Raw genomic sequence first — 14,526 nt, forward strand, 5'->3', positions numbered from 1 at the left:
TCCAAATCACAGTGGTATATGATTATAGGACTTTCTGCAGTCTACAGTGAGGGCCCCAATTCAATTTCATGATCTTAAGTAACAATCTATAAAGAGACACATAAAAAACTTTAAAGTTCATACTGAAAACAAGCTAAAATACAATAAGATGGCACTTTTTTTCTCAGATCTTGCCAAACCCACAAAAAAAGGAAAAATGTTAATTTAAATCCACTTTTTATTCTTTTATAGATTTTAACAATTATACACAACTTTTAACATAAAGATAATGAAACCTCAAGGATATGGAGGCAATATATATGACCTCTTCTATTCGTTTGTCAGGATGGAAGGAAATTTCCAAAGGGTACAATGAGTGAGATTTAACACTGGAAAAATACATATGAAACTTGTTAACTGGCTCCACTTAGGACCAGGCACAGCACAATAAATATAGAACTGCATCATCTTTTTAAAAGATTGTTGTAACTTGAACACATTCTTACTAAAGAAATATGATCAGTGACCAATGTGAAATTCTACAACATATAGGTGAAGGGACACTTACAGTGAGACTCTGAGCAAAGTTCCTCTAGCATCTTCATACCCATCCACCAACATTCTTAAAAAGGAGTTAAGAATGTACATTGCAAATTCAGAACAAGAAAAAATGAACTTGGTCAAACTTTCTTCGTCATATCATTCATTACTATCACAATCCTAGTTTGCTGGTAGGTTTTAGGCAGGAATTGAGAGTTTTTGAAATTCTTTTAATTTCCACTGGTCTTAGGGCCTCTGGGTAGGAGGCCACACTGGGAGCAAACTGGTTAAGCAGCACCATCACATCCACATTTCAACAAATCACTGAATAATTTTTATCTTCCAATATTCTGAAAGGTTAAAAAAAAGACACACGGAAGAATATTTATCCTGTAAGAATATGCAATCTACAAGGATTTAAACAAACATAGCTGAACTCTCTACTGACTGCATCTTTCCTTAAAAGACCAAAAGAAATACATTACCTAAAAATTTAAATAATAACATACTGACGCATAAAATAAATACTTTATTTATGCTATTACATTTGGGTATTTGAGATTTTAGACATGTTCACATACCCTTTCCTCTTCCCAAAGAGGAAGCAATGGTGCCAGCACGATTGGTCAGAAAGAATTAATGGGAAACTGATGTTTTCAGAGCTGTTCTGCAGTGTGCCTTATCATACAAACACAGAAACTATTATTTTAAAACATATACTTAAAAGACAGGAAGAAATGATCTTTTTTTCACATGACCCAGATTCTGTTATCAGCAAAAATAAGAATTAATTTCATCCCTATGAAACAGAATGGAAACTGTTATGCTGCTACAACTACAGATATTCTGGGAAATCTTTTGAGCCAGTGAATCAAAAACCACATGAAAGAATAATATTTTTTACAATCAGGAAACTAGTTGTTCAAAACTTAAATAAGCAAACACGCAAACATGTGACACATGTCATTATCTTGCAAAAACATAATGCCACTCTGGCCCCAAGAATCACTAAAGCCCAACTGGTCCTTAAAGGTGCAAACAGCCTTTAACCATGACTAAATATCTTCTCTGTGGCATTTTACTGCCCATCACACTGCCACATGATTTTCAGAAGCTTAGGCTTCTAAGATGTTTGAGGGAAAAAAAGAGGGTGTGATGTGGATCAAGTTCTCGGTGATTATTTTAAATGTAATTTTAAAAAGAATTTCCTAGTAACGTAGGAGAATAGTCCTTGATACTGAATTTTTCCTAGTGAAATAAAATAGGCTTTAACAAGATGATGTTAATCTAAGTTTGATCACCTGGCTCCTTTTTCACTTTGTTAGAGGGCACTGGTTCACCTATTGTGCTGAGTCCCACAAATGCCTGCTTTAAAAACAGTACAGTTCTCAACAGTTTCCCACAAATATTCTTGATTTATACTGGGAGAAGCAACGCATAATAGAAACATTCATCATTCATGTTTAAAAAAAGCAATTATTTCCCACAAAACAGTTACTCAGCAAAATGCTAAGCTGCAAATAACTTTACCACATAGATATTGAGTCATTTCACAAAGTACCTGTCAAAATGTATAGAAGTCTGGCCTTCCATTCCAAATCCATTGCAAAGAAAGCACATGCAGTAGTCCTGTTGACCATGTAACGGTCATGAGGAAAGGGCAAATCTGGGACGTGGCGAGACGTCACCCTACATACAAGTTTACAGTAGTGTAGCCATCGTATATCATATTTACTACCTTCACCACTTCGGAGAAAGGATCAAGGAGGCCCTTCAAAACTGGAACAAAGGAATGTTTGTCTTCTATAAGACCCACCAAATGAACAGGGGGACAAATGATAACACAATAGGCACTAGTCTCAAAGCTGCACAATAAAGAAGCAAAGGGTTTGAGATGAGAAATTTAGGAAAATCTACACATATGAGAACTTGCTGAGGAAAAGGAGGAAAGAAACCACAGTTCTAGTCTTCCAGGCTACGGAATGCATTCTGCATATCCTCAAGAAGCTGTGCGTAGTCCGCCTTGATCTTTGCCTCACCATCCTTCACTGGGTCCTGAGAGAAGACATTACAGAATTCAATTTACCTTTGGAAAATAACTTTCAGAACACATAGTGAGTTATTCATATTTACTATATTTGAGTACTAGGTTGAGGTACACTGGTAAAACAAAGGCAGGAGGCAGAATTAACCTTATTTTTCTTTTAGGATAGAAATGTATAAGCAATTAGTCCAACCAAACAGAAGACAAAATTTCAGTTTTGTGTCTTGCCTGCTAACTATATTCAACAATCAATAGATTTACCCTCAACAATATGCAAAATATTAGGAAGTTATGCAGCAACGCATATTAGATGTATTCCTCTCTGTGTATATGACAGTTGGAATTAATTTATTCAATACAGAATTTACTATTCAAGGTCTGATAATATCACGTTCGGACCGGGAAGGAAAATCTCTAAAATAACCTCAAAATGCACCCTATTTAAAATCTGTATGGAAAGTAACTTGAGTAAAATGTGTAACAGAGACTTTAAAGTGTTTAAGCCCTCTGATCCAATCACTCCACTTCTGAGAACATAAACTAGGAAAATACACAAAACCAACTACATGAACAAGTTGTCTGTACCAACAACTGGAAATTTCCTAAATGCCTAAGAATAGGAAAATATTATTCTCCAGCCAAAAAAAGTGCTACAGAAAAATACTTAATAATATTAAAAAATAACTGAGATGTTAATTTGATACAATGTATCTGTAAACAGAAAAAAGACAGTACCTTTAGTTATACTACCAGAAGACATCACTACTATATTACTGCATATATTTTTTATCATCTTCCTATGAATGCATAATTTTTAAAAGTAAAATTTCGATCAAATTACATATGAAATTTCTTTGCAACCTGACTTTTTTCGCTCATCATACCATAAGCATTTCCCCGTGTCTTTGGAAAGAGATGTTAATGCCTTCATAATATTTTTGCTGTAATGTACATGCCACAGTACACTGCTGGCTCCGTTCACTTTTGGATGACATTTAAGAAGTTTAATATATAATCTTCTACATATATCCATATCAAAATCTCTAATTATTTCTTTGGCTTATTTGTTTTGAAATGGAAAGACAGGACTCAAAGGCTGTGAATATTTTAAAATCCTTGATACATGAGTGTCTGTACAAATTTACTTTCAATCTATAGCGTAAACACTCAATACATAACATACACATTCATAGAATCATTCTTAATTTCTCAATAGGAGATCAGTAAATATACTTGGATGTCATTACTTAGAAATAATTAAATACAACTTGACTGATCAAGTATTTTCAAAACAATCTTACACATTTGAGTTTCTACAGATAATTTCACTTAATTATCTATTTATGTCTTACGTACTTCCCAAAGAATGAGAGTCCACTTAAAAGTAAAAATGACGTGTAACAGGATACTTAAAGAAGTGAGTAGCAGAAATCATTTCAGAGGAGCCTGGGGGTTAGATATTAACAGGCACTTGAGGTAAGGTAATTGCTGCTTAGCAATGATTTTAGATCTAAATTGCCTGGCAGTTAAGACAAAAGGGAAAACGCGTCAGCATTTATTTTAGACGTGACATACTATAATCTTTATCATGAGAATTCCTATTTGAACATAGCTTTGAGGTCTGTTCTGGTTTTACATAACCCAAAGCATGTGTGAAAATGATAAATGCAAGTTTCACACACCAGGTTTGGGACTCAAATATTTTTAAAAATTCAAAAAGAAACACTTCCTAGTAAAAAAAGTTTACGGTAGAAACAAATGTACCTTGAATTTCATGGAGGAAAGCTTATAGAGGATTTCCCCCATGTGCTCACGGATAATGGACCATGTGATTTTATTGTCACTCTGAGCAGTGGTTTCAACAGCTCTGCGGGCCATATCATAAAACGCAATCATGTTGGACAGCATCCCTACTGTCTTGTAGAATGGGCAGAACCTAGGATAAATGAAAGTCAAAATAATAAATAAAAACAAAGTCCAAAGCAAGTTCATACTTTTCACTTCATCTGTAAAATACCAGAGCATTAGCTTCTTTAGATATGCACACCACTTATATTTATTGCATGATACATAAGGAATGAAAAAAGAATAGCGGAAAAGATCAACAATACTTAACCAGAGTTTTTGGACTGAGATGTCCCAGGAATATGGGGTGGATGGAGAGATGGAGCTATGTATTCTTTTATTTAAGAGTGACGTTAATTTTTATCTGTTAACACAAACAGGAAGAACAATGAAACTGTACTGCTACAACCTCATGACTCTCTGAGGGTTTGTTTTTGTACAGTGCAGTAAAGCAATAACCCAGACAGTAAAATAACTGAGTTGTAAAGACTCCCTTGTGATAGTCGGTTAAGGTCTAATAAACAATAGGAAAGCAGGGAACTGTAATTTCCTTAAGTTAATAAGCAATCCCTTTCTCTGTTAATGTGTTCATTTTCATTTACCCATATCTTTTAATAGTCAAGACACACACGTTAATATTCAGCTTGGATCACATGCATTCTAATCAACTTTCCAACACGTTTAAGCTTATTTGCATACACAATTTCACGCACACTCTCTAATACACTCTTTTCAAAGAATTTTCCCCTGTGGCGTTATCTTTGTATGGATGGTTCCTGGAGCTTCTTAAGCTCCTGATATAGATTCTTTTTGAGCCTTACTGATTATATTGTCATATTTTCTGCTTGTCCTACCTTCTGGTAATCTTTCTATCTGTTCAGTTTCCTCTTCAGTCTTATGTGGGGTCAAATATAATTTAAGGGAGAAAAGCTAGCCTATGACGAAAGCATTCAAATTATCAAAGTTTAAAAGAAATGAGAACTTTTAAATAAGCCATAGTAATAGCAGAGACAATAATGAGAAAAAGGAACCATTTGGCAGAAGTAGCGGGGACTGCTGAGACATCTAACAGGGGCTTCAGTAGAAAGAAAAAGAATAGGATTCTTGGGAAAACAGGAACAAAAGTATATTATTTAGGAAAAGCGTAGAAGAGGCACGGACTGTGGTAACAGGTAGTGAGGAAAGCTTCTGAAAGAGGCAATGATCCCCAGGCTCTGTATACGAAGCCACAATTTACTCTAACTGAAGATGGCTGGGTAACGAGTGAAAACACTGTCATAATTGGGAAAAGGAGCCAAATCAATAAGGGAACAACTGGATCATTAGATGTCTGCTATGAAAACAGAAAATAAACCTATACACTGAGTCAGAGTGTGTCTGTATGAGAAAAAAAAGGGGGGTGGGGGGCGTTTAATGTGTAGGCAGTTCCTTTTTCAAAACGCAACACAATATCCTCAAATAAAAAAAGAAAATCAGGCTAGGTTACCTGTCATAAGGAGTATATCCATTTTGTTGAAGGAAATCATCTTTGATAAGTTTTGCTACCTCCAGAGTGATTTTATCTGTTTCTGCTAGTGAAGCCTAGAAGAGAAAAAAATATATTTTTAGAAATTTACTGCCACAATGCGGGACCAATGGTTGTAATCAATTAGCAAGCAGAAACCACATAATCAACACACGATCACCTATCATTAATAAATTAACTTCATAATTGCTTCCTGACTGATGTTCTTTTTTGGTATTTGTTGTGAAAAACATACAACAAATTTACCATCTTAACCATTTTTAAGTGTAGTTCAGTAGACTAAATATATTCACATATTCACATTGTTGTGAAACAGATTTCCATAACTTTTCATCTTACAAATTTGAAGCTCTATACGTATTAAACAATTCTTCTTCCTCCACCCTCCCAGCCCCCGGTAACCACCACTCTACTTTCTGTGAATTTGACTACTTTAGATATGTTAAATATAAGTATTTCTCTTTTCGTGACTCGTTTATTTCACCTAACCTAATGTCCCCTCAAGGTCCACCCGTGTTGTAGCATGTGTTAGAATTTTCCTTCCTTTTCAAGGCTGAATAATACCCCATTGTGTGTGCATGTGTGTGTGTATTTACGTGCGTGTTGCAAAGGACATCTGGGTTGCTGCCACCTTTTAGCGCTTGTAAGTGCTGCTATAAACACGGGTACACAAATAGACTGATTTATTTTTTAAAACACCATATAGAGAAATGCCCAGCCAACCCTTAGCTGTTCCAGTCATCCTAGCCCAGGCACCAGACATGTGAGAGAAGAAACTTTCAAATGACTATAGTCTCAGCTACCATGACTGCAAAATCTGTACGAAGGGACCCAAGCAAGACTGCCCACCTGAGCCCACCAACCTCAAAACCCATGAGCAATAAAACACGACCATTCAGCCACTAAATGTTGCAGTGGTTTCTTATTCAATAATAATCTAAACGAGAATCACCCTTCTACTTTCCACAACACAAGCAGGTCCCTCAAATATCTGCTGGATAAAGGAATAAACTAAACTTCCATTAGTTTAAGAAATATTTAATCAATACTCATTTTTCCAGGCAGGAATCTGCATACCCAAGGTCCTGTTTGTCCTTAAAAAGCTCCAGCGTAACTCACAGACCTGTCCTCCACGAGATTTTAGAACTCACCTTTCCCACAAGCTGTACAATTTCTGCCAAGTCTTCTTCTTCCTGCAGAATCTCCTTAGCTTTGGTCCTCAGAGGAACAAACTCTGTGAAGTGCTTGTCATAGTACTCATCCAAGGCACGCATGTACTTGCTGTAGCTGATCAGCCAGTTGACAGAGGGGAAATGCTTACGTTGAGCTAGTTTCTTATCTAAGCCCCAGAACACCTAATTTAAAGATAAAACCAAAAACAAAACACAAAGATTTTTCTCTAAAAACAAAATTTTTTACAGTATTGAAGTATATTTGTTTGTCCTAAATAGGCAATTCTACACTTTTCTGGTCATAATATCTTTTTAGTATTTAACATGTATAAATGAAACAGAATAAAACTGCAAATAGAAAAATGTATTTCTTTTAGTTTTAGTATGGGTAATAGCTACAAATAAAAAAAATTTTTTTAAGCTCTTTACTGGAATATAATTGCTTTACACTCTTGTATCAGCTTTTGAGGTACACCAAAGTGAATCAGCTACATTTATACATATATCCCCATATCCCCTCCCTCCCATGACTCCCTCCCACCCTCCCTGTCCTGGCCCTCTAAGGCATCACCCATCATCGAGTTGATCTCCCTTTGTTATACAGTAACTTCCCACTAGCTATCTATTTTACAGTTGGTAGTGTATATATGTCTATGCTACTCTCTCACTTCATCCCAGCTTCCCCTTTGTCCCCTGCCCCCCCCCAACCCCATGTCCTCCAGTCCATTCTCTGCATCTGCATCCTTATTCTTGCCCTGTCACTGGGTTCATCAGTACCATTTTTTTTTTTAGATTCTATATATATGAGTTAGCATACAGTATTTGTTTTTCTCTTTCTGCTTACTTCACTCTGTATGACAGTCTCTAGGTCTATCCACCTCATTACATATAGCTCCATTTCATTCCTTTTTATGGCTGAGTAATATTCCATTGTATATATGTGCTACATCTTCTTTACCCATTCATCTGTCGGTGGACATTTAGGTTGCTTCCATGTCCTACCTATTGTAAATAGTGCTGCAATGAACATTATGGTACATGTTTCTTTTTGGATTATGGTTTTCTCTGGGTATATGCCCAGTAGTGGGATTACTGGATCATACGGTAGCTCTATTTTTAGTTTACAAATCAAAATTTATCTGTATTTCCTTAATAGCATGTTAAATCCGATAGCAAAAAGAAAATTGACTCCTTTGAAGATTATCACAGTGCAGTACAAACAGATGAACCAGAAAACGCTTATTGATAGATACTTCACTTTAATTAAAACCTCTAAATGTTCTGAATAAATTCAGTTCCTGATCATTAAGGGCCAATCCTAAAAAATCTGACAGTCATTTTCCTGAGGGCAAACATTCACATATATTTTATGCACTTCTAACTTTGCTCCCCATTTCTCTATAATTAAAAATTCAAAATTTTAGCAAAGGTTAAACACCTTGAAGGCTGTAAATTTAGCCTCTGCCACTTCCTTTTATCTTATACTGACAGAAACATAGGCAGATATTCTATTTTTCCCATATGAATAATATATATGCTTATAAATACATCAACATTAAAAAAATTATAGCCCTGATTTATATACATCTTTCATTTAGGCTTACTTTTAATGGCCAAGTTGGCTGGCTATCCACTAGAATTCATGCCTTGTCATAGGGAAGCAGCTGCCTAGGCAGAAACTACACTTTCCAGCTTTGCTTTCCCTGGGTGTGACTAACAGAATGAGCGGAGTGACCAGGTCTGAGCCCAGAGTGCAAAAAAGCAGGTGTGTCTTCTCCACAGTTCCCCTGTACCAGCGAGATGCAATTACCAGGCTGGGTGGAGCCTAAGGTGGAAGAAGCGCTGGTTCTGGATTACTATGGAATGGAAAAGAGCTGCCCTCTGATAGGATTACCTGCCTTGGACATACCACTTGAGGAGAAATAAACTTCTACGGGGTTTTTGCCATTACATCTTTTTGGGCCCATTTGCTTCTGCTCCTAGGGTTACTGTAAATCAAGGTGTAATATTATTACTCTAACACTAATAATACTTTGCTACCTGGATATATTTTCCACTTATAGATATTAAGTCTATTATAAACTCTAGGTAAAGAGCTAAGAAAGAATAAACAGCATTAAAGGCTTTCAGTAGTTAAGGAAGTTGCTAAAACCAGACTTTATCATTGCCTACTCTTCCGTGACTAAATTAAATACTTCACAATGATGTAGATAACATGAGGACAACCTAGGGGTGGGATGGGGCTCAGAAGTTGACTACACTAGGAAAAGATATACCTGAACAATACCAAGAGTAGCAGATGTAACTGGATCAGAAAAATCACCACCAGGTGGAGAAACTCTAAATTTAAAAAGAAGAAAAAGTCATTAGAAATGCTTATGGAAAATAACTTGTATATAAAAGCAATTTTTTGAAAGTCAATATTAATGTAAATAACCTCAGAAATATGACCTTTGGATAGAAAATCTTATACAAAATCTTAAATAAAACCACTATTGGCCTTCCCTGGTGGCGCAGAGATTAAGAATCTGCCTCCCAATGCAGGGAACACAGGTTCAAGCCCTGGCCCAGGAAGATCCCACAGGCCGTAGAGCAACTAAGCCCGTGCGCCACAACTACTGAGCCTGTGCTCTAGAGCCCGAGAGCCACAACTACTGAGCCCATGTGCCACAACTACTGAAGCACGAGTGCCTAGAGCCCTCGCCTAGTAACAAGAGAAGCCACCGCAATGAAGACCCAAAGCAGGAAGGAAGGAAGGAAGGAAGGAAAAAGAAAGGAAGGAAGGAAGGAAGAATCACTGCCCTCAGGGGGAGCTAAATATTGTCTCTTTAAAATAAATAATCCTTTTTCTTATGAGATGTAAACAGTAAACAGTTTCAGGTGCTTACGCTCCTACAATGCTGACACTCCCTTCTCTCTCAGGATTTCCAAGACATTTCACTCTGCCAGCTCGTTCATAGAAAGAGGCCAGACGGGCACCGAGATATGCAGGATATCCACTATCTGAAAAATGAAAAGAAATTTTAAAAGAGAGGTTCTAAGGCAAGCCCCAAATCCCATCAGTCTTGCTTATGTAATAAGCAATACAAAGACCTACCTGCAGGCATTTCAGCTAAGCGACCAGAGATTTCTCTAAGAGCCTCAGCCCATCTAGAGGTAGAGTCAGCCATCATACTGACGTGATAGCCCATGTCACGGAAATATTCTGACAGTGTTATTCCTAAATTGGGAAGAATATTACAAGTTATAATCCTATAATGTATAATCCTGACTTTTTCACCGTTAAGAAAACTTTAAAGCAATAAGTTCCTAAGTGAAGACTGCTAGCTATTCTTGCTAATCTGTGCCGCTTCTCTTGGGCACACTGCTGAACTATATTGTCTAGCCTCCTCTGCAGTTAGATATGGCAAGTGATTGACCCCTATCTAATGGAATGTAAGTCAGAGTCATGAGTTCCACCACCAGGCAAGCCACACACCCTTCCATGTTATTCTTCCTTCTGGCTTACTGAGAGGGCAAGAACACCGCGGACTCATGGAAGGTACGCGTTGAAATGAAAGAGCTCTTTTCAGCCTGGGTCCCAGCCCCAAAATGACAGAATAAAGAAGAGTGCCCTGACCATCTGAAATAATCATCTAGTATATTGAGCAATTATTTTTGTTTTTTCTTTTAAGAACTTTTATTGAGATATAATTGACATACAATAAACTGCATATATTTAAAGAGTACAATTTGATTTTTTTTTTCTTATTAGTAATGTATATACGGCAATCCCAATATATTGAGCAATTATATGTTTGGGTTTATCATAGCCTAGTCTACCCTAATATACATTTTTAAAATTAGGAAAAGACTTTCTTCCCATTCTTTGTTGAGATAATTGAGTCTGAAATTAATTTCCAATGTAGTTTTGTCTATATGATCTCACACACACATGCATCAAAAAGCCTCAACTAATTAACCTGTTTGGTTATTTTTATTTTTCAAAAGTAACAAATGTTATTAATGTGAGTAATGATCTTAATTATCCAGATCACTGTGCTATGCAGACTGGGTCCTCTCCTGTAAAATCACATACAGTAAACCACTTAGAGGAAGCTAATGTACAGAAAGAAGTCTTGGGTTCTAGTTCCTATTCTGTCATTAATCTTAGCAAAGTAGCTTCATTTCCCAGTATAGTTTCCTAATCTGTTAAAATGGAATAACTCTCACCCTATCTATCTGTACATATCAGATGAAATGATATCTATAAATGCTCTCTGCAAAGTACAAAGCACTATACAACTCTTAAGATATCAGAAATGTACATCTGTCGCCACAGCATAAGAATCCCCAAATCTACTGCACTAATTTCTTTATTTTACCAGTAAAGAAACAGATGCTTACATAAGTAAAACAAATTTGTTGCTGGAAAACTCAGAGCTTTACTATTTATCATATTACATCTTTCAGAATAAAAAACACTGACTTCTGAGGCTTCCAAAAATATGATCCAAGGAACAAAGTCTTTAAGAAATACCATTTATCATTATTAAGGCTTAAAAAACACAGTTATTATCACATATTTCAATCTGATGTTAGAGACAGATCCTTTCTTATACAAGCACGCTATGTCTCTGTAATAATTCACTAATGCTTGTGTGTGTATGTATATATATATTAAAAAGACTTGATAGGAGAGACAGATACATATGAGTAAATCTCAAAGAAGTCTCACAGACCACTTTCACAGACCTAAAGATATCAGTGCCTACAAGAAAAAAAAAACCTCAGATCAAATCAAAAGGAGAGCAAATTAGGAAAACATCTACAACTCATAACAGATGAAAGACTGATTTTAAAAAACTTTAGCAATCAGTATGATAAACAACTACTATCCAACACAAAAATGGACAGAAGGCAGTTTTCAAATGGTTAATAATACACACAGAAAAGATGCTAGCTCACTATAAGAAATACAGACTGAATAGGCATCTAATAAAGCAGGGATAGTAAAATGTTAATTGTGAAACCTAGGTGTGGGGTACACGGGCATTCACTGTGATATTCTTTTAACTTTTCTGTATGATAGTTATCATAAGAAAGTGTTGAAAAAATTAGCACTGGTGAGTATGTGAAGAAACAGAATTCTTGTCCACTGTCACTACTTTTGAAGAGCTATTAGAATCTAAAATTTACATTAACAGTTGTATCCTTAGCAAGTTTACTTGTAAGAACTTACCTGACAAAGATACAAAGAAACATGAACATAAAACATTCAAAGTAACAGTGTAAAAAACATGCATAAGGATGTTTTACGGTGTGAAGTTTATGAGAGCAAAAAAACTATCAATAACCCAAGAGTCCACCAAAAGGATCATCATGGTTAAATAGATTATGATTTATCAATACAGAAGGATACCGTGCAGCCATTTAAAAGAAGTAGGTAGACCTCCTGTCTTAAAATAGTAGATGAATATGTCACTTCCTCCTCCTTCTCATAAGAGTAACCACCAAACAAGGAGAACAAGAAATACAGAAACACAAATTCCATTGTCAAAAACTAGGGGCCATGTTTAGCTTCACACCAAAATAATGAGGAAAGCCAACTAAATGAGATAAAAAACAAACAAGGGGATGGGAAGATCAAGAATTCACCTGAGGCTGCACATCTCAGTTTAAGCTTCTGCAAACCAGAAGGTACATCTTGAGAGCAAAACCAAGAATCCTTTGTCTGGAACACAGTAAAAGGGGTACAGGGCTAGTGGCAGGTGTTCCTTGGACCCAGTTTGGCATCAAGGGGAAGTAGGGAGATGGGGACAAATAAAACACAGGAAGGCATTCCTTTTCAGTAAGTATACAGTGAATGAGGCAGGGCAGAAGAGAAAGAATTCATTGTAAGTAGCCTTGCAGCTGCGGATTTTTGTTGGCAAGAGAGAAGAAAAAGTAAAATAACTTACACAACTCTATGCTATAACAAACTTCGCAGGTTACCAGGAGGAATTCCTGCTACCCTGGATCACAGTAACAACCATTCCCTCCCATCTCCTGCAAAGATGAATAATAGTAATAATAAACATCAGCATAAGAACCAAAAATACAAGAAGAAAAAAAAGGACAGAGGAGCAGAGTACAACAATGAACCTACCAAGGAACAAATGAAAACTGTGACCACAACTAATTAATAAAAGAAAATCTTAATATTGCATCCTACCACAAAAATAAAAATCTCAAGGAATATACAGTAAGATCACAAAAGATGTTTCATGAGCCACCAGAACTCAACAAAGAGCTAGAAGAACACAGAGGTTTCATTAGAAGCAATACAAAGAATAAACATTGTGAAAAAATGTATAAAAGGCTACATAAAAAGAATTAAAGAGGAAATGATGCACATGGAAACAGATAAAGGAGACGCTATATGTTTAGTTTCAAGAAGATAACCATAATGGAATAGAAAAAGTTTCAGAAACGATTCTCAAAAATTTTCCAAAATAAAAGACATATTCATAGATTGCAAAGGTACACTATGTCTCAGGAAAAAACTATCAGAACTATCAATACTGAGATATATCCTAGTAAAGTTATAAGACTTCAAAGTTAAAGAGACATTCTTTTGGGTAAAAAGAAAAATCACCTATAAAAGGAAAAAAAGTAGGCCAGTGTCAGATCTCTCCCCAGTACTTAATGCTGGAATAAGAGTTCTCTAGGAAAGAAACACTGATCAAAAAATTTTATACTCTGCCAAACTACTGTTAAAATTTAAAGGCAGTAGAAAACACCCAAACTTACAAAAAAACAAGAATTCAGGGAATATAGTTTCCATGAGCCTTTCTTGAAGAAACTTTCAAAAGTCAAATTTTGTCCAAGCATGAAACACATGGAAAAACTGTAGTCAAGGGACTGCCAATGGGCACGGACTCCATTTTACTAAGTCTAAGGCTAATACAAATATTGGATTTATGGTTACAGCACAGAATATAAACTTAAGAACAGATGTTAATCGCTTTTATTCCAATTCATATACTCACCAGTATAAATAGAGGCTTCTCTAGCAGCAACAGGCATATTGGAGGTATTGGCTACCAACGCTGTCCTCTTCATAATTGACTCTACCTTACCATCAACTTCCATCGTGAGCTAGAGGCAAACAATCTATTAGTGGTCTCCTAATTTCTAAGTAGAACATTTTAGTTCCCTTTTCACAAGTTGTTTAAATTTAATCTCTCTTACACTCTGTGTCCCCAAAGCAATATTCCCCATCCTCCAACCTCTTCCCTCCATCCCACTGTGCTGTAAAGAAAACAGCCAATATTTCTATTTCATAAATGATGTCCATTATTTTATGGCAAAAGGAATATTACTACAGTAACCTAGTAGATCATATAAATTCTATGTGAAGTTCACATCTATAAATATTTTGCCTATTTTATCTTTCTCCC

General features: G+C 36.0%; 1 protein-coding gene across 3 annotated transcripts in view; it reads right to left on the reverse strand.

Annotated features, from left to right (window-relative positions):
* Positions 1–203: 203 nt before the first annotated feature.
* Positions 204–14,526, reverse strand: part of ATP6V1A (ATPase H+ transporting V1 subunit A) — a 53,051-nt gene continuing 38,728 nt past the window's right edge. For all 3 annotated transcript variants that reach the window (XM_057696240.1, XM_057696241.1, XM_057696242.1), the window contains exons 8-15: positions 14,116–14,224; positions 10,203–10,325; positions 9,994–10,108; positions 9,382–9,445; positions 7,085–7,288; positions 5,895–5,989; positions 4,328–4,499; positions 204–2,574 (exon numbers count right to left, since the gene is read on the reverse strand). In XM_057696240.1, coding sequence (XP_057552223.1) covers positions 2,482–2,574; positions 4,328–4,499; positions 5,895–5,989; positions 7,085–7,288; positions 9,382–9,445; positions 9,994–10,108; positions 10,203–10,325; positions 14,116–14,224 — 975 coding nt within the window. In that variant the 3' untranslated portion in view covers positions 204–2,481. The remainder of the gene's footprint in view (positions 2,575–4,327; positions 4,500–5,894; positions 5,990–7,084; positions 7,289–9,381; positions 9,446–9,993; positions 10,109–10,202; positions 10,326–14,115; positions 14,225–14,526) is intronic.

This window comes from Hippopotamus amphibius, chromosome 10 (genome assembly GCF_030028045.1).
Source record: "Hippopotamus amphibius kiboko isolate mHipAmp2 chromosome 10, mHipAmp2.hap2, whole genome shotgun sequence".
In the NCBI taxonomy this organism is placed as follows: Eukaryota; Metazoa; Chordata; class Mammalia; order Artiodactyla; family Hippopotamidae; genus Hippopotamus; species Hippopotamus amphibius.